We start from the raw sequence: 21,954 nt of genomic DNA on the forward strand, positions 1-21,954 counted from the left end.
CCTGGAGCGATTGTCTTGTAGATACCGGATGATTATACAAGACCGCGAGAAAAGTTTCCATTCGCGCATCAATTCTCACGAGCAAGTAAATAAGAAAATGCCCCACTTCGAAATCAAACCAAACAGCCCTATACTGATTTGATATAAGTATGTTTGAAAAAGAAAAGAAAGAACAGAAAGATCATGCTTTTCGAATACAAGGATGTAACATTCGACGGCTTGGGCTGTCGATGAAGTCGTTTTCATCAGCAAGCTCGGCGCCAAAACCCTCGAGCTCATCTAAGGTGCTCGAGACCCAAGCATGGCAATTAATATATTCGAGCATACTGCGGGCACTGTCTCTTTGAGAATAAATACCATCGAAATTCAATCCCGGGAGTGGTTGAACTGAGAAAGGGCTTCAACTCGTGCAGGTTGAATCTGGAGTTTCTTCACCAATTCGCGCGACGCCTCGTTTCTCGGACCATTGACTCCTGTCTAACACCACTCCACAATTCCCTGCAAATCCGGAAATGTCGTATTACACATTTGTCGTTGTCTTTTTCAGCTCTCTGCATCCGGAGCAGGTGAGATTGGTCGTTGGTCTCTTTCTAAGCAAGTCAAGGCACCTTCCGCATAATGCTGCGGCAATTACGCGTGCAATAATTGTCCTTACCATGCAGCATGCATCACAGCGGTTCGATTAGCGTGAAGGATATTGGACCCGTTGGATGACAAGAACTTGAATAAAGCTACAGCCCTGCATAATTTCCACGCACCTTCTGTATTGGCTGAGATGGGTGGAGGTCATCGCATTGGGTGGGTTGTGTTGTTTGACTACTCCTCAGGTAGTGGACGACTCAGATCAAAATGACATTTTCATCACTCTCAGCTGGTTCGGGCATAAGGAGCTCAGTGCGCGGCAGGAAGGAGCAAAAGAGATAAAGGAGTCAGAGAAAGAGAAAGGAGAAGGAAAAAAACTAAAGAAAAAGGTCGTAGACCAAGATGCCCTTGGTCAAGGCGAGAAAGATGGCATGTGATTAGTAGCGGTGAGCAGCTTTAGGTTCCGTTCAGGTTCTATTGGAACCTAGAATTCACATGTCGGAATAAATTTGCTAATCTTTAAAACTTGGAATCTATCCTATCACATGTTCCAAAGTCAATTTCAGGGTGTATCCAAATTTTACATGATTGTAGTGAATTATCATATCTAATAAGCATTATCTATTACAATCCATTTATCACAACTCATATTTAGATACATGAAAATTATGATTTTAATATAGTAAAAGTTTCAATCATGGATATCACTGGAGATAAAAGTTTATACTAATGGTTTCACATTACACATTTATCATTAGACATCATGAAATATCGAAGGATCAAGTAAATACATAGAACAAGAAAATATACAAAGACTTATTTCGGGTTTCTATCCCGCATATCCTAAAACTTGGAACCGGACTTGTTCCCATCGATCTAGTTTTCAAGTTGTCAGTTCTACCCTTATATCAGATGAGCTGGGTGGTGAATTAAGACTAAATCAACAATTTCGGAGTCTTCTTTGAGATGAGCACCAGTTTGGGGACTCTCTTGAGAAAACAACTCTTTTCTGAAATTTTTACTTTCCCTTTTTTTTTTTTTTTTTTTTTTTTTGTAGTAGACAATGTTTAAATTTGAGTATAGGGTGTTGGCTCAAGTAAAAATGTATATAAGAAGATATTTGCCATTGTATTGATTTTGATGATATGTTATAAACTTTCAACAGAAGCATTCCTTTTTGTAAAGAAAATTTGTGATGTTGAATTTATCTGTTAGCTACAGAGTATGGTACCTTGAAAATTTAATTTTAATGGCAGGATCGTGTGGGCTGTTCTAGTAACTATTAAGTTTGGGAAAAATTACCCAAATTTTTTTTTAAATCTATTAAAATTTTCCTAATTTAGTTCTAAACTTTTAAATGCACCAATTAAATTCTTAACCTTTTCACCTTTTGTCACTAGCAGTGGATCAATAAAGGGCGCACCCCGCATTCTTCAACCTCTGTGGAGCCGCCCCATGGACCAACAACCTCCATTCATCCCGATTACAAGCAAGATTTTCTCTGGATCTATCTTTGGGTCGCGGATTGCATCAACTCCTTTTGTATTTGAACATGTTTAACAAAAAAAAGAAATCTTCATAAAAATGAAAATCATGCATTCACGGCATCAGCAGCCGAGAGATCAGACAGGTACTTCTCTTACGCATCCCTATCGAATGAGCTGTAACCTATGTAGCACGGACACTCTCCGGAAGCTTTGATGTCGTGTCCGACACTCCGACACGTGTCCGACACGCTCCGACATGTCCCGACACGCGGTCAACGAGTGTCGAAAAATCCGACACGTGGTCAACTCTTTCCGACACGCTCTGACACGCGAGTCCAGAATTCCGACACGCGATTCCGACACGCACGGGGTCAATTTTAAAAATTTATAATACTTGAGGGGTCAAAATATAAATATACACAAAAGAAGTAATAAAAGAAGTAATAAAATTGCTATAAATATACACTCACGGGGTCAATTTTTTTTTTTTCAGTTTTATTTTTCTTAAAGTCTTTTACTTTGAAAGAAGTAATAAAAAATGCTATATATGATAAATAAATAAATTTAAAAATATCATTTCAGCATTTTTCTTTAAACAATGTTTTTTTCCTCTAAGTTTTGTGTATTATTGTAACAAATTAAAATAATGAATGATATTATTTAATATTGTTTGTGTAAATTAATTCTAGACTATTATTATTATTATTATTTATTTGTGTATTTATATATAAAAATATATCTAATATATAACGTGTCGGAACGTGTCCTATTTTTAAGAAATGACGTGTCGAATGTCCGTGTCTGAAACTGTAACAAAGGCTCCCTGTTTTCACATCATTCTACGTCAATTTTTTTAACGTATGTAATACAGTTTCGTAATTACTTTTATCTGTATGTACCCTTCGCCCACGACATCTTCAAGCGGCGTCTTTCCTTCTGTAGATTACTTAACTCCACATCAACAAAACTGTCCTGCAGACATTTATAAACAAAATTTATGTAATCCGACAATTGATATGTTTTGTCTTTGACTCCTGTACAATAGCACCAGGAGAATGTGAGTATTGGTCGTTTAATTTTCTTTTCTATTTTTTACTAATAAAAAAGGCACTACTAGGTGTCCAAACTGTGCAGCATGCATAGCATTGATAATGCCAATATTACGTGTGCAATAATTGTCCTTTCCGTGCAGCGTGCATCACAGCGGTCTGCTTAGAATGAAGGGTCTTGGACTGTTGGGTGGCAAGAACGATATATCAAAGCACTTGCATAGGTATTCTGCAGGCTGAGATTCACTGGAGATCACAGCAGTGGGGTGGGTTTTGTTGTTTAAATACTCCTTAGGTAGTTGACGACTCCTTGCTCTTCTCTGTTTCCTGCTGTGGTTGCTCCATCTTTCTTCTGATTAAGGTGTGTTTGAGTTCTAATAGACATTTCTGCAATTCCTGGATCTGAACTGTGAAATCTCTTTTGCAGCTCTGCTCCATTGATCTCTTTAGCTGCCTTTGTATTAGCACAATCCACTCGAGATGGAAATAGAAGAAGCTACTCAGTCAGAAGATCAGCATGGAGAAGATCATGAAGGCGGAGAGGAACAGTGGAAAGGGAATGACCACCAAGTACGATAGTTTTTGTCTTTGTTTGTATGCAGCTCCAAGTTGAGTTCTGAGAGACATTTTCGCAATTTTCGGATCTGGGGATTCCATACTTCTTTCTTTCTTTCTTTGGGGCTTTGCTCCATCAATCTCTTTTCCTGCCCTTGTAGGTGATTTTGAAGGCAGAGCCAAAAAGATCCAATATATGGGACATCTTCTCCAATCTCTTTTACTGCCTTAGCAGGCTCTGCTGCATCAAAATTCCCAAATGGGATATCAAAGAAACTACCCATTCAGAAGATCTGATATCTATGGCATCTTCCTCATCGACCTCTCCACAGGTAGGTGATTGTGAAGGCAGAACCCAAAGACGAAAGCAAATGATTATAACGTGTTCTTGAGTTTTAGAGGGGAAGACACTCGCAAAGATTTTACCGATCATCTCTATCATAGCCTTCTCAGCGCAGGAATTCACACGTTTAGAGACAACGAGGCGCTCCACGTTGGTGAGGAGATTGGTGAGGAGCTTCTCTGCTGTATCAAGCAGTCCAAGATCTCAATCCCAATTATCTCAAAGCACTATGCTTCCAGCAAATGGTGCCTTCGTGAGCTAACTCAGATGTTGAAGTGCAAGAAAAGCGGAGGGCATATAGTATTGCCCATATATTACAAAGTGGAGCCCTCACAATTGCAACATCGTACAGGAAATATAGGAGATGCTATCAAAGCACATAAAAAGAAAGTGGACAAAATGGAAGTGAAGGATTGGGAAGAAGCTCTCGAAGAAGTCGGTTCCTTGAAAGGATGGGAATCAGAGAAAGTTCATGCCGGGTACACTATTCTCCATCAAAACATTTAAATTCTCATATATAGATCTTTCTTGAAAAAGCATATAAATGTTGCCATCTAATCACTGATGTTTATAAATATTTGACAGGCATGAAGGAGCATTGATTAAAATTGTTGTGAATAAAGTTATGAGCGAGTTAAAAAGACTTTTTAAGCTAATTGTTCCCAAACAATTGGTGGGAATTGATTATCATGTGGAACAAATTATGAAATTGGTAAATCCTAATTCCGATGGTACTAACGTTATTGGAATTCATGGAATGAGCGGCATTGGCAAGACCACTCTTGCAAAGATGTTATATAACGAAAGCTTTAGTCATTTTAATTATCATAGCTTTGTGGCAAATATTCGAGATACATCTCAGCTCAATGGTATTGAAAGCGCACAAAAGCAGCTCATTTCTAACATAACAGGAAGTTCTTGTGATGTGTCTAATGTTGATGAGGGAATCAATATCATCAAGTCTCGATTCATGCATAAGAAAATTCTCATTCTTCTTGATGATATAGATGAAAATACTCACTTGGATGCTTTGGCTGGAGATGGTAGTTGGTTTAAAGAAGGAAGTATGGTCATCATAACAACTCGAAACAAGAGCATACTTGACAGAGCTAGGGCAGGCCACATGTACCAACTCAATGAGTTGCCTTTGGATCAATCACTAATTTTATTTAGTAAACATGCATTTCGAAATGATTATCCTCCAAGTAATTATGAGATTATCTCTCGTGAGATTGTATCTACTACCGCGGGGCTTCCTTTAGCCCTTGAAATTATAGGTTCATTCTTATGTGGAAAGAGAGAAGCGGTATGGAAGGATACATTAAAGAAATTAAAGAAAGTGCCTCATAAGGAAGTGCAAAAGAAATTGAGAATAAGTTATGATGCATTAGATGAGGAGGAGCAATGTATATTTTTGGACATTGCATGTTTTTTCTCTGGAATGTCTAAACAAAGTCCAATCTATATGTGGGATGCTTGTAACTTTTCACCTGAAATGAGGATTGAAGATTTAAGTCTTTTGTCTCTAATTAAAATTGAGGACGGCAGAATAGTGATGCATGATCAATTAAGAGATCTTGGAAGGGCAATTGTTTGTCAAAAAGTCCAATGGAGCCTCAAAAGCAGAGCAGATTATGGATTTATGAGGAAGCCGTAGACGTGCTTGTCAAAAACAAGGTAAGAACTTTCTCTACGTGTCTTAGTCAATGAATGTGGTGCATTTTCTATTTATTGTTTGTAATAATAATTATTCAGTCTTGAGTTCCCAAAAGTTGCCGCTTCTACCGACAAAAGAGCTCTTTTGATTGCTTGTTGTTCTTGTCTAATTTTAGGACATAATTCAAAAGCTTTTTTTTTTTTTTTTTCCTTTTATATATCGATGATTGATGTATATCTTTACCTCTTAGTATTCTAATCAAATGACACTCTCCTTTGGTCACTTCAATCCTACAACAAAACTACAAAAACATAATGTTTAGCAAAGCACTTTAAGATAAAACCAGTTTGATGCGCATGTTTGATATTTGGACTCTTCTTTTGGTTTCTTGCGAGGTCTTTCTTTCTTTTTTTCCTTTTTGTGAGTGTTGACGTCTTATAAATTGTTTGCTCTATTAAATGAGACCTCCATTATTTTGTGGAAAATGCCTATCATTATTCCGTATATTTCAAGTTAGGTTAGGTATAGATTTAGTCCTCTAAGTACTAATGTTTGCGCAATTTAGACCGCTATCTTTTCTTTTTTTTCCTGCACTCAATGTAGTCCTTTATCTTTATTTTGTGCAATCGAGTCCTTTTTCATAAACCGTTAGTTAACGCCGTCAATTCGTTAGTGTGGCTATCTTATTTATTTATTTATGATATATGTGATATTGTGCAATAAAACTCTCTAAACATATATTATTTTCTTGTTCTATGCACTTTTCATTATACTGGATACCTTTCTCTATGAATTTGCTAATACTTTATTATCTTATTTTTTATTATCCCTCAACAACATTTATCTGTCAAACATAGGCTATCATGTTATAATAATATTTCTACATTGTACAACTCCTAGTGAGCATCTTAGTTAAAAAAAAATATAGTTAATAGTTTTAGCATTGTTTGTTGTTGTGAGCTATCGTGTTTTATAATTTATCCATTTGTTAATATCATTTACTTAAAAATACTTTCTCATAATGTGTATCCATGGAACTTTTCAATCATAAGAACATCACTTATAATTATTATAATTGTTTCTAAAATATATATAGTCATGTATTTATTCCTCTCTAAACATATTCTTTTATATCTTCTCTGAGGGCTTAATTATATTATTTTTATTTCTAAACCATGTCCAATGATTGTTTTCTGATGCCGGATATATTTTCTGTTGATCTTTTAATATTATCTATTTGTCAAATAAATGTCCAATATGATATTGTTCTTTTAATATTTTTATTTGACAAATATGATATTATTGTCAAACATGAGCCTATTACACATGATAAAAGATAAATCCAAAATGGTTTCCATTGCTATAAAATCTATATGTAAGTAAAACATAATTTATGTCTACAACTAAATGGCATATTTCAGCGGTAATATGTTTGGATTAAAATAGGACATTGAAAGAAGATGATGAAATTTTACAATAAACGGTCATAATCATTACTATTTTACTTAGATTATTAACACTCAAAGACTTTCAGCTTTTGCTATGCACTCTAGTATCAAGATCTTGGTCTTCCTATTATTCTCAAATTCGATGAATCTGCAAATACTATAAGGGTTGTTAAAGACTTGCACTAAAAACCTACATGGTTACAATGATAGAATAAGGTTGTAGTGCTACAGATATTACGCCGTGATTAAATAAAGCAACAATAGCCATAATTATTTAATTTAAGTAATGTAATAGTTATTACAATGTTTGGTTTTGTGAATGACATATGTATAATGGGAAATAGAATCATAATTTCCAAAGTAACCCTAAAACCTGAATTATAGAATATCTTAAAATTATCACTTTAATAATCAACCATGATTCATGGTTATTTTACCCTGGCAATAATAATAAAATATTGACGAAGTGAGTGGGAAAAATTTGGTGTTTTGGGAATAGTTATTACAGCCTTACAGTAATAGCTATTACACAGAGGGTAATAGCAGTCTGTAAGAGCCATTTTTACAGGTAAACATTGCAATATGCTATTATAAACATTTTACAACCAAACTTGCTGTAATAATGTAAGTGTGTTGTGATATTCCTTGCCTATGAAATTTATACAACTAAAGCCTAATGTGTTCACCTATATGACATATGCTATGTGGTAAGATCATTGGATTAAAATATGACATTGGTAGAAAGAAGTTAAAATTTACAATAAATCTAGACTAATAAGCTATAAATATAGTACTTAGATTTTTACCTCTAGAATTATTTTGATTTCTGCAGTGCACACTAGTCTCAATATCACGATTTTCTCTACTCTTCTCAGATTTGATTAAATTACAAAAACTAAAAGATAGTCCGCGACTTAAACTGATAATCTAATTTCCACACTTACGATACCAAAACTCAACTTCTTGGGAACTCAATCAAATTCCAAGGTATTGCTCTATTACTTGGATCCATATCTCTCTAACTCTTCCCCATTTTATGTCTCCTGAATGGTTTGAGGAATGAACTGGACACTTGTCAAATTGTTGATGAAATATATGGTGAGTGAGCAAATGAAGATGTACTCAACTGAACAGTGAAAAGAGTGCATCCAAGAAGTTGTTGACAAAAAAATATACATATACAAGAAAATTTAAGGAAAGTAAGTATTGTCTCAGTTGAAAGAATAAAAGTTGAAGGTAAGATCCATACAACCAAATAAATCAGTATTATGACTCATGCTTTGTGCTCAAAAAGCAATTTATCACCTAAAACCAAAAGAAAAACGAATTTGAATTCCTAAAAAACTTGGTTACAATGAGAGTATGGACAGAGACTCGAGTTCCTCGCGTAATTAAATTTAATCAATCTTCATGTCCAATCAGTCCGCAGGCATGATCTCATTAATCGATGGGCAAAATGACAAAAAATTTAGATGACTACTACTTCACTGTAACAAAATCAACTAATAATTTGAAAAGATAGCATAAAATCTGTAGAAATTAAAGAGGAGAAAATCATTCAGTTAGCATTTGATATATGATCGATCAATCTTCCATTTACAATGAATGACTCTCAATGAAGAATCACGTGATAAGAAAGGAATGTAAAAGATGTGTGTTCTTTTGGGATGAGATTCTCATTTTCATTTTGTCAGTAAGAATGGGTAACGAGGTATTAAGACCGTAAGAGTCATGTAGTTTTACATGTAAAGGATATAAGTTTGTGGTTGTGTGGGTTCACATATAAAGGACATGAAATGGATAGATATTTGAAGTAGTGTGTCCATAAAGAGAGGTCTCCTATTGGTAACTTTGAAAGGATGCAATTTTTGGGAATTCAAACAGTGAAAATTGTGAAGGACATAATTATAAGAGTAGAAGTTCAAAACACCCTCCTGAGCTTTAGTCTGTTTTTACATAAATTAGATAAATAATATGCAATCAGAACTTGTCATTTCACGAAGTTGAAAGTGAGAAGCCTGCACCATAATCGCATGATAACAAATTGAAATTAGTTCATCTTTTCTAATATGCAGTTAGTCTCATTCTTCTCATCATTCAAAACTTACCGTCCACATTATATCCTAATTGCAGGGCACTAGTGAGATTCAGGCCCTTTGTCTTAACAAATATGACCAGCGAACCTACTCACATGAACAATTTAAAGAACTGACCAATTTAAGGTTCCTTCAAGTAAATGGTGTGAATCTAGATGGAAATTTCTGGAACTTACTTCCTCAATTAAGATGGCTTTGGTGGGAGCGTTGTCCCTCAGATTTTGCAGCAACCAACTTTCATCCAGAGAAATTAGTTGTGCTCGATCTCTCGTGGGGTACAATTTCTGAGGACTGGGGAGGATGGGCTCTACTCAAGGTAAGATGTAGAGAAGGCATACATCTAAAGATTAATTGCATGTTGTTGAAGGTTCAAAAGCACCAAGTTCTGATTTCTTTCATTTGGAAAGTTATAATACCCTTCCAAAGATTAAGGATTTCCTATGAATAGAATAGGAATTTGGAGGTACCTAAAACCATAAGCTCATGCGGTTGATATATTGAATTGATAATATCTCACAACCGGTCATGTTTAACGTTAGAGATTCTGGAAAAAATTAACTATATTAATCAAATATATTAAACGTATAACTACAATATTTGTGCCTATCTCGATTTTTTTAATTGAAATTGTTATTGTCTTTTAAGTGAAGTGATCTTCTGCCCACTTAAAATTATGTCTTTTAGCAATTCTTCTTATATTTCTATGTCAATCTCCTTTCATGAGAAATGAAAAGTGACAACTATATAGGTATCGTTTGGTTAAGTTCTTACAAAGATTTTAACTGCTTTTTACAAAAAAATACTACTTGAATGGTCATTGATAGAATCAATTATTTAATAAAAAAAGTCAACATTACTACTTCAAGATAAGTGCATTGCTTTGTAACAAGTTTTGTGACGGTGAATTATATGTTATTTTTCTGAGTGCTTACCAGATGATTTTTATTTTAGCCAAATTGGAAGATATGCCTAATGCAATTAGAAAATATAGTTGGCACTTGTATATCCCTAGCATTTTTTGTTTGTTTTTTTTTTTTTTTGCACCATATATACTCAAAATACTACCAAGAAACATTTATATAAAAACAAAGGTGAAATAGTGGAGAAAAAGAAATGACACATGGAAACCGAAAATTGTAACATGCACATGTTTTACTATATTTTAAAAAACTCTATATAAAAGGAGTAGTGGAGTATGACCATTTTTTAAAAAATCTTAAGAAGTCTATAAAAAAGAAAAAGAAAAAAGCTAGCGGAAAATCACATGTTGCAACGGTCCAATCTCATTTATTTATCCTCTCTTTCTTTCAGATGGCAACCAAGCTCAAAGTTCTCAACCTCTCGTATTGTCGTTCTTTAACAAGAACTCCAGACTTTTCCGTATTTGAAAGCTTGGAAATTTTGAATCTTGAAAGATCTTCAGATCTAAATGAGATTCATCCTTCTCTTGGGGACGTCAAGACCCTTGTCTCCTTGAATGTCAAACATTGTATAAGATTGAAGGAGCTACCGGCAGGAGTAGGTAGAATGGAAGAATTGAAGGAGCTTATCTTGTATGATAGTGCCATAAAAGAGATTCCTATTTCAAGAGGTTGCTTGACGAAGCTGGAGATTCTAGATGCCACGTTATGTGAAAAGCTTGCTCAACTTCCGGAGTTCATGGACTGCCTTGTGTCATTAACTAAGTTGAACCTAGATTTTTGTCCAATAGCCAGCATACCCAGCTCCATAGGCCATCTACCGTCCTTGGAGCAATTGTCATTACATGGATGTTGGTTATTGAGAGAGATCCCAGACTCGATTGGCCAATCAGAATCATTGACTGAGCTGGATTTAAAATGGACAGCAATTCCAGAATTTCCTGAAAGGATTGGGAATCTGCATAAAAGAGGGTCTTGGACATACGTGAACTCAAATAACAAAATCGCCTAGTAATATGTCAGAACATCTGGCTTTTCTTCTTTATTTTTTATTGAAACGTCCTTTAGCAATTGTCCAATATTTATGCTGATTCGGGTGGCGTGACAGGAGGGCGGAGGCAATTCAGAAGCCAACATAGGGCAGCTGCTGAACATGGAGAAGCAAATGAGGTTGGCCGGCCACGGCACTGGGACGAAGTAGGCGGTGATGGAGATTTCGAAGCTGTGCTTCGAGGGAAAGCCCTGGAGAAACCCCGAATGACCAGATTGTTTTGTTGCCCAAATGATTAGCTAGTCAACTGCTGAGTGCTGGCTTTCGCATTAGTGCCAGGCGATGGTATTGGGCAACTGAATTAGGGGATCCAAAGTGTTTTTACCCAAACTTGTTTGTTTAATACCATGAGTAATGTTTGTGTGCGGCATTGTTGAGATAGCGGATGGACCATCTCTTAAATGATTTGTTATTAGGGTCCGTCAGCTCATTTTTTGCAATTTTTATTTTATTTTATTTTTATTGAAGTAAACTTAACACCGGAAATAGTTTATTCAAGTTGGCGAGATTGGACGAATTGCTTAAAAGGCGTGCTTTTTTTTTTCTTTTTTTCAATTGAAGTAAACTTTTCCCCGGAGTAAACTTTTATTGAAGGTTGCGGTTTATATTCCTGGGGACGTTTAGTGGCGCACCTGTGTAAACAAAGAATGGGTAAAAAGCAAAGGGTTAGCCATGTGACCTTTTTTCGGCAGGGTATATGTACTTATGTAAATTTTCCAGGATCTTCAAGAGAAAGAGAACCAATAAAAACTAAATTTTTACCCAATTTTTTTTTTTTTTATCATCAATGTATTAGAGTCAAGAGTTTATACTTGAGTAACATGCACAAGGATACAAATAAGCTAATCTAACAAGTAAATTAGCCATCTTGGGAAATAATGATATATCAACTAACATCCCTAATATCCCATAATGTCTCTAAGGATATTATCTAATAGGAAAATCTCTAATTTCCATAAATATACTTCATCAACTTATGACGTGAAGTTGATTAACAATGGCGAGTCTTCATCTCCTAAGTAGTAAAAAGTGAGTTTCCACGTTGCCACTTAGTGTCACTTGCTCCCAGAAGAAAACAAGAAAGGGACTGCAGACTCAATAGGGAGAAGCCGCTGAAAGTTTGCTTGTAACTTAATGGAAACTTTAACCAAGACTGGTCATCGTTAAACATCTCCCGATCCATCGAGTCAATGTAAGATCGTGTGATGTTGCATCCTATGAAGTACGCCATTTGGAAGTCATCATCGACAAAGAAGAGAAGTAACTCTTTCCGCTGAGTAGGAAATCAGTGCACAAAGCTATGTGGACAAGCTGGACACCATGTTACTGGGCTGGCCATTGGATCTTCATTATACAGGGCGAAGGTAAATCTGTATGATGTATTAAGGTCCTTTGTATGCAGTGACATTTCAATACGTTAGTGTTGGAGACCAACAGAGTATCCCTTCCCCCCACCTTAGAAAGGCACTCGTCAATCGCTCTTTCTGTCGCCCAGCCCACTAACTCGGAATGTTTTCATATATCTATACTAAAACTGCATGAAGGCTCTATTTATTTCGCTATAAATAAACATTTTCCTAAAAGTCTTCACATGTATCACTTGAAATAATTAGTTGATGAAAAAATTTACATTAGTTAATATCAATCAAAATATTTTCATTATCTCCTGAAAAATACATTTTCGACAACAAAAAAGATATTCTCCGTTCATTCATTTTTTCATTTTTGTGAATGATATAAACAACTACTTTTAGGAAAATATATTTCAAATCATTCAAAAAACAAACATGTTTGAATTTGGAAAATTATTTTCGGTATTAGGATGACAAAAAACTAAAAGAAAAAGTTTTCAATGGACTGAAAACTAACAAACTTAGGAGGGAAAAACAACTTCGCCATCTAGTGAGAAGAAATTTACTTTCTCTAAACCACCAAGCAAACAAAAACTAATGATTTTCCTTAAAAATGATTGTCATCAAAAATATTTTTCTTTATCATGAAATTTTTAGTGAAATAAACCACCATTTTATGAAAAAAAGAGTTAGTAGTGGACCAGCATAGGGTTGAGTGCCCCAAGTCACTACATTGATGGTTCAATTCTTAACGCTAGCATCCTTTAATTCATTAGAGCTAGTTTTTCAATATTAAAAAAAAAAAAAAAAAAATTCCTAAAGTTATTACATTTGTATTAATCTAAACCTTATAATTTGGCCATTTTAACGATTTGTCAATTTAGTCCTAAATTTTTCAATTGTATCAATTTAATCCTAAACTTTTTGATGATTTACCAATTTAGTTCTAAACTTTTTACAATTTGCAATTTAGTTCTTTCCAATTCTGGCATAGTGGTCTAGTTAACACCAATCATCCTGTGTGACACGATTAGTGCTAACTTCGATTACTTTTTAGATTTTTTATTTTTCTCCAACCTTTGCTTGGCAAGGGTCACAGCCCTTGTCCAAGCTCTTGCTTGGGGTCAGGAAGGATCATGATGCCCTTGCTAAGACTAGGTGAGGCTCGCCATCCCTCTATTATGGCTAGTAAGGGTGGCCTAGTGACTTCATTAGCCTAGAGTTGGAAAAAAAGGAAAAGAAAAATAATAATAAATTTAGAAAATTTTAAAATTTTGCAAAAATTATTCACGTTGGCATCAATCGTGCCACTTAAGTTTGTCAGTGTTGACTAGACAATCAAGTTAGTAAATTCCTATCAAAATTGATTGAAATGACTAAATTGGCAAATTGACAAAAGATTTAGGACTGTTTTTTTTTTTTTTTTTGGTCGAAGGACTAACACAATTAAAATATTTATATTTATATTGGTAAATTGTCAAAAGATTTAAAACTATATTAACCAAGTTGAAAAGATTTAGGATTGGGTTAATACAAGTGCAATATATTTAAGACTTTTTTGATAATTTTATCCTTTTCATAAAGCATGTAAAAAGTGGTCAACGTCCATATTTTTTTTTCTTATTGTACTAATGATAATGTTCATATATATTCTAAATATGAAGATAAGGCTCTCACTTTTTCGGAATCAGTTTTTCTTTATGGAATTGATTTATTTTGCATGCAATTAGTTTATTTTATCATGTGAAGGTTAAAAGGAACTACTCAAAAAAAGAAATTATTTTTTATTGATAAAATTATTGATAAACAATTAATTTCTCCTAGAAAGTTTTTTGATTTTATTCTCTTATCGTTCATGAAAGATTCCTTTTATCTTAGCATATCTTTTGTAATTTAACTTTCTTTGCAAGGGTTCATCTTTCGTCATAACTAATACAATGTATTGGTAAATCATTGCACTTTGTTATTGACTAACTAAGAAGTACCAACACTTTATAAGAACTTTTGTTTTGTGTCGGACACTCCACACGTGTCAAACACTCTCCGACAATCAGTCAACACGTGCTGGCCATCTTATGAGGCATGGGCTATGTTGACGTAGACAATTTTTAATGATATTTTTTTTAAAAATAATTTTTTTATTTTCTTTCTTTTTTTTCTTCCTTTTTCCTCCAACCGATCCCAAGGCCTCAATGATGGTTGACAACTGACCCTCACCTTTGGCTAGTCGCCAAGGCCTAGCAATCAACTAGAGGCAGAAGGGAAGAAAAAAAAGAGAGAAAGAAAAGAAAGAAAAATAAATAATAAAAATCGAGAAAATATTAAAATATTATTAAAATTTATCTACGTTAGTATCGGCCATGTCATATGGGACAATGAGGATCTAAGTTAGCAATTTCCGATCAAAATTGACCGGATAGACCCAATTGGCAAAAAGTAATAAATATTTTTGACTGAATTGTCGGAATTAAAATGTTTAAAATTGAATTGCCAAAAATGTAATAAATTTGGGATTTTTGGATAATTTTCTCTTAAAATTTCATATGAGGTGTTGGCTCTCAATCTAATAAGAATGTATCAAGAAGATATATGGTATTGTTCCGACAGATGACATATCATTGAATTTGAACAGAAAAAATCCTTTCTTTCAAAGAAATAAAATGATATGAAATAATTTGTCAGCTAAACAATGTGGTATATGGAATATTTAATTTTCACCGCGGCATGGCATGAGCCGCTTTAGTGACTAGACTTGTATCGCCTTGTTTTGGCCTACGTTAGAATTAGATTATTCAACAAATAAGATTCCGATTCCTTGATTTTTCTTGTTCGGAGAAAAGTTTAAACTTGGATTTAGATTCCTTAGGAAATGTAATATCTTGAAGCCTGTGAATATGTATTACCTTGTTTCACCGAGTATTGAGATATCATAACCATGTATTACAAAAATAAATCTGAAAAAGTTTTACCAGATCTCTTTAAAAAAAAATTGGAAGTTGAAGTGACTATGCTTGCACAGGATTAGACACCGGTGGTGGACGAATAGCGGACTGCCACCCGCGATCTTTAAGCCCATCATGGACCATCATATTTTTTTTATTATTTTTATTTTTTAATAACAGGACTCCACCACAAACCTCCGGTGCTCACGGCCACCACAGATCCAATATGCCCAACGGAGACCACCGACTATATCTGGAGGGAGGTTAGCACATGACCCCACCACCATGACTCCCCACGTGTTAGCAATGCAGAGATTTGAACTCATTCCCTTGACACTAAGGTAGTAGAGCTCAGTCAGCCTAGCTACCCACGGTGGGTTCCATCAACCTTCTTTCATCCCTTTAGATGGCTAGATTCGTCCCGGATCTATCTTTGGATCTGGGATTGCGTCTTCAAGCCCCCAGTAACACCAAAGAACTGGCGTCGTGGCACTTCTCTGTGAATCGAGCCGGAGCCGATGGAGCCGATCTGGGATTCGTTGCACTTCTCTGTGAATCGAGCCAGAGCCGATGGAGCTGGATATGAACTGACGTCAATGATTGACGCAAACAAAGGAACCGATTCAAGACGCATAGTGAAAGAGTTTGGCGATCGCGATAATTTCTAGAAATTTGATGAAGGCCGAGAGAGTGTGCCTTGGAAACGGTGTTGCCAAGTTCCTTGGCGTGAGCGGCGGAGTTGCAGCGGATGGCGACGATTTTGGTGCCAGTCTGAAGCAGCTTTTGAAGTCCGATCTATGCCATCGGCTGGGTGAAGAAGAAAGTCAATAGAGAGTTGGGCAAAGAGAGAGTCTGCAGAAGAGGACGACGAAGTTGGGTTTTTCAATTGGAGTCTACCTTGATCTTTTTCGTTTTTTCCTTTTTTTTTTTTTGGGCCATTAATATGAAATGTCAAGGGAATTGCCAAAGACAGGCCTAAAATGTCTTTATTTTTTCAAATAAGGGCATCAAGTGACTATGTCAAGAGAAGGGCTTGACTTTCCGACTAGTCAATGACATTTTCGTCATTTACCTTTTTTTTTTTTTTTAAGATTTCTTTTTTGTCCTTTTTTTCTAGTTTTCTTTTTTCTTCGCTAGTGGCTAGCCTAAATGATGACTAGCCCCGTGATGGGTCACCAACAACGTCCAAAGAGGGCTGGTTGAGGTCAGGATAGCCTTGCCTGGCAAGATGACGCTCACTCTAGGTGAGGCCACCCTTGCTAACTATAGGCATGGCTGAAAAGGGCTTGCAAGGCCTCCTAACCTACTAGTGAGGGCTTGTAGGCCTTCAACGAAAAGGAAAAAAAAATGAGAAAAGAAAAAAATTAAAATTAAAATTATTTTTGGGCAAAAATTCCCTTGACCGATCGGAATATTTAGCTAATTGGCAACTAACGAGATCAGGCCTTTATTTGAAATTTTCATGGCTACTTCAGGCCTTTATTTAAGACTAAGATGGTTACTTCAGACTTTTATTTAATACAATTTCCACTTTATGCCCTTATTTGAAAAAATGAAGGCACTTCAAATATTTATTTAGAATTTTCCCAAATATATATATATATATATATATATATATATATATATATAAATTTGAGGAGCTTGATTTCTTAGTCAAGAAATCTGATCAATCAAAATTTAGTGATCCTATCAAAAGTAGAATCTTCAATGTAATTTATAACATGATATAGATAAGATGTTTTATTTATGCATTAGAACTCAAAAGCCAAGTGATTAATTATGTATTTGTGTATACATGGTAAAGAGTTAGTGAAAAACAAATGCGTGTGCGGGTGATAGAAGAAGAGAAAGAAAAGATTTGTGATGGAGCTGGATGCACTTATCGAAAAAAACAAATCATGTTTTGTTGCCAAGAAAAAGGAAAGAAACATGTTTAGATATGCAAATTGTTTTAGAAAAGAAGCAGAGTGATTGTAACATGATAAAGATTTAAGTTTAGTTGGTAAAATAAATATATTTCCTGAATTAGTTGGGGATTATGTTGACCATATTTGATATGATTTCGAGCATTTTGCTGTATAGTATTGTTATCATACATCTTAAGAAAAGACATGAACATTATATGAAACTTTTAGATTCAAGCTTAAATTGAAATACTCCTTGAATTTGCAATCTATAAATGTTCATCTAATTAGATTCTTATCATGACATGCTTCTATATACATACTAAAGACATATTATCCAATAACAAAGAGATTCGAGTTATACAAGAGAGTTTAATTATCAGAGTTGTCATACCATGTATAAAGAAGAAATAACAAGTCTCGTTGACATAATCAACTAGGCTCAGCCTCAATGAGGGTGAGATTCGAGTGTTTCCTCACCTTCTCAATACGTCCCACGGATTGGAGCGGATCAGGAGGTGTTGCTTTGATCTCACATTGGCTTGTCGAGTTCATATCCTCCAGCACATTCTCAATTTGGACTTTCCCAATACCAGAGCTGGGAATCCCAACGTCGCGTGAGAGGTTTACTTGTCGCAACGGGCATAAGCAAGGACCGTGCATGTCCGCACGCCTAAGGCTGCCGTACCCGAAGACTATGGGGATTTATCACAGGTCGACGTCACTCTTTCTAGATATTCAGAGAAGGCTCTCTCTCTCTCTCTCTCTCTCTCTCTCTCTCTCTCTCTCGCACGCACGCACGCACGCATGCGCACACAAAACAAAAGAAAAAAAGAACCTTAGCACTTCTTGTGAAACTGAGAATCGATCGAAAAAGCTAGAAAAGCTTAGGTTTCAAATGCGAGAAACCAACATATCTAAGTAAAATTCATCTGCAGAAGGGGTTAGTAATTTAATAGTTACGATTGGATCTGATTGCAGAATATGGAATTCGAATGTTTTGGATTACTATTTGATTCAATAGGTCTCATTGACATCATAAGTATTATAGCATGATGCATGGTGATTGAGCATACACTTCTTTGTTTCAATTTCATGTTACTTTCGAATTTCAGTAGTGTTAGAATTTTCTAAGTGTCATTCGTGATTTGGTCCCAAATAGTATGTTTAGAATTAGATAGATACAAAACGAAAATTTTTTAACTTACAAGATCATGAAAAGGGGTTTTGCTTAAGAGGCAGATAAGACTCAATTAATTCATTAAGTGCATCACGAACTTATGATTGAAGTAACTATTACAACACAAGGCTTTGTGTACAGCAAAAGTTTGTCTTGCTGAAAGGTTCGAAAATTCAAATTTTGGATAATGCAGACTTCACGAAAAAGAGATATTGTTGGATTTCATTTTCTGGCTTTGTGTGCAAAAATTGTGAGATAATAACCACAAAAGTCTTAAACATATTGTATTTGTGTCAATTCAGTCATAAACATTTTAATTTGATTAATTTAGTTTTAACCTTCAATAATTCGCCAATATAGTTCATTTGGTCAATTTTGACCATAAATTACACCTTCAAACCCGGCATCTTTATTAATTATTATTTTTCCTTTTCTTTTTTTTTCTTTTTTTTTCCTTATTTTCTTTTATTTATTTATTTATTTTTGTTGTGGCTGGTGAGGGTTGTCAAAGCTCATTTTACAATCGTCAAAGAGTCCTCTATTTCGTGTGTTTTGATTTTTCTTTGATTTCAAGGTAGGTTTGCTTGATTGTTGATGTTACTCATAAGATCATTCGAGGATTCCTCTTCCAATTATATTGCAAAATTGAAGAAATCTTCTATCTATGATTGATGTTAAGGATGGGATGTGATGAGATTTATGGAGCAATGCTTTAATTGATGATGAATTTCCTCTTGAATGAAACTTAGGATGAGAAATCACTTGATAAATCATGTTTAGCACACCTAGGCTTAAACTCTTCATGTGTGTTCCTATGTTGATTTTGCTGCCATTTTGATGAAACCTCACACATGGAAGTGAGGTATTCTCTCCTCATTTAGTTTCTAGACAATCCCAATAAGATCGAGGTGACTCCTTCACATAGAATGCTCATAGAATTAATCAAAATAAAATAAAAATCCAAACATTGCGAGAGGTAAGGGTTTGAGAGAACCTACACCCATTGAGTTCCTTTGGTCCCCAACTTGACATGACCTCTAAACTTGCTTCCTATTTCCCTTTGAGATGGTTGTGACACTATGCCCAAGTCCACGGAGGCTGGCCTACGATCTCTAATAGTGATGCTCAAGTACTTGTCTTTCTTATGCCCAAGTCACCAGTGACCAACTTCAATCCATCAAGGCGGGCCCGGATGCATCGAATCTAGGCCTAGTTCCTTGATGATCGGATCCACGGCCCATGTCTAGGTCCCCAATGGCCATGCCGAGGTACCTAGGTCTAGGCCAAAGTCACTAGCGCCTAGCCTAAGTCTTTTGTGGTTGAGCCCGATTCCTCATCAGCCGGGCTTAGGTCCATAGAGGCATGGCCCAACTCCTTTAAGGCATGACCTAAGACCCTAGTGCTCATGTTCGAGTCCATGGAGGCTGGGCTTGAATCCATTGAGGCTAGGCCTAGACCTTAGTGCCCGTGTCTAAGTCCCTCTAGGCTTGGCCTAGGTGCCTAGTGCCCATGCTCGATATCCAACTTCCTCACCCATGTCACTAGTGCCTAACTTGGGTCGGGCCCAAATTCCTTGGCATTCTAGCTAAGGTCCACAAAGGTTGGTTCAAGGCCAACTGAGACTCCATGCCCATGCAGCATTAGGTCATTTGTGGCTAATCTCAAGACCCTAGTGCTTGTGCTTGGGTCCATAGAGATTTGCCTTGGGCCCTTCGTGGCCTATTATAAAGAATTTTCTTTTTTGAAAAATAATACTTGTGCATGCATCAAGAATGAAATTGTGATTTCAACGTGACCATTGGAGCGATATATATTTTTAACGCAAAATTGTGTAATTTTTATATCTTGTTATGGAATTCAAATCAAACACATAAAATGGGCTAATTTCAAAGAATCAGGAATAGAAATAGAATTAATCGATTTTCAGTTCTAAAGTCTCTTTGCTTTTGTTTGTCAGCACGCTACTCACTCACATCTCCACTTTGCTTATGCGCCACATGAAGTCCTAGGCCATGACCTAATCCAAGCACCTATGTTGCCGAGCTGGTTTATGGAGTTGCCTATTTTTCAAAGGTAACAATTTAAGAAGAGAAATTGCTATGAATTGCAGCTTAGGTTGGGTCAAGTATGGATAGGTCGGATCTAGATCGCTAAAATTGTATAGCGCCAAAATGGGTTAAATTGATCAATATGGGTCTTACCATTTTCAGTCAAACCCAAACCTACCCAACCCATCCATTTAACAAGCTTATACTTCACTGAATAATCCTAGGGATATGAGCCAAATAAGTCCATTTGAATCAAACCATTTTGACCCAATCCAAGCTTGACTTGATCCACCTGTTTAATGGGACTACACTTCACCGATTAACTCTTAGAATTTGATTAAGTGCTTTCCATCGAATTTTTCTTCGATTACTTTAAAACTTACAATTGTTTTTTCTTTCCCTTTTGAAGCCACTAATTTCCCCTTTGTGTCAGAATTTTTATATATTTGCACTCACTACTTTCCTAGTCTAAAAGGATTAATATTACAAAAAATCTCAACCCAGTAAACATGTAATAAATTTACCTCAAACTAATATTTTTTATCATAAAAAAACCCTAAACAATACACTTGTGATAAATTTATCATTCGTTAGTTTCCATTAAATTTTACCATCAAATTGTTGAGCTGGATGGCATGTAACAATTGATAGGTGTATCAGTTTATGGTTTTACCCTTCATTTGTCATAGGTGTACTAGCTTGTATTTTTTTCGTTATATTAATTCAAATTAATGGAAATTAACGGAGGTTGTATTGTCACAAATATACCGGCTTAGGATGTTTGATGGTTAAAAAATTAGTATGGGGTAAATTTATTTCGAGTGTACTGATTTGAGATTTTTGGTGATCAAAAAATTAATTTGAAGTAACTTTATCATGTGTATATAATTTTAGGATTTTTCGTAATATTAACCATTTCTAAAACTCGCAATTCCACCGAGACTCCCAACGGAATTCCCTTGGTTTTTTTTTTTTTTTTTTTTGGTCGGAAGAAGTAATATATTAACATTAAGTAGGAAAAAACGTACAACCCTTTCCCAGGGCATCAATACAAAGGATGTCCATCATCGCTTGCGGAGGAAATAAAACCCAGTTGGACTGAAGAAGACCTTTGTCATGGGCTTTTGCGGCCCAATCAGCAAGGGCATTTGCCTCTCGACGCACGTACTGCACAGTGAGATGGGAGAAACAGGGGATTAGGGCTTGACATTCTGCAATCAACGCACGATGCTCCCTTGGTGGCGGGCGATTCCGATTGATGATCTGAACGAGAATTAAGCAGTCGGATTCGATCTAGAGGTGAGTGTCTGTGTTCCCTTTGTTCACGAACTCCCTCAATG

At 35.6% G+C, this 21,954-nt stretch overlaps 1 protein-coding gene across 2 annotated transcripts; it reads left to right on the forward strand.

Annotated features, from left to right (window-relative positions):
* Positions 1-3,378: 3,378 nt before the first annotated feature.
* Positions 3,379-11,692, forward strand: LOC104436860 (disease resistance protein RPV1). 2 transcript variants are annotated; one of them, XM_039308619.1, is made up of 6 exons: positions 3,379-3,688; positions 3,835-4,495; positions 4,602-5,693; positions 9,255-9,533; positions 10,529-11,148; positions 11,246-11,692. In XM_039308619.1, coding segments are annotated over exons 3-6 (969 nt in total). In that variant the 5' UTR covers positions 3,379-3,688; positions 3,835-4,495; positions 4,602-5,624; the 3' UTR covers positions 11,247-11,692. The 2 variants fall into 2 exon arrangements, with proteins under 2 accessions (XP_039164553.1, XP_039164554.1); XM_039308620.1 differs by lacking the exon at positions 10,529-11,148.
* The last annotated feature ends 10,262 nt before the right edge of the window (positions 11,693-21,954 follow it).

The sequence above is a fragment of the Eucalyptus grandis genome, chromosome 3 (genome assembly GCF_016545825.1).
Source record: "Eucalyptus grandis isolate ANBG69807.140 chromosome 3, ASM1654582v1, whole genome shotgun sequence".
NCBI classification, from domain to species: Eukaryota; Viridiplantae; Streptophyta; class Magnoliopsida; order Myrtales; family Myrtaceae; genus Eucalyptus; species Eucalyptus grandis.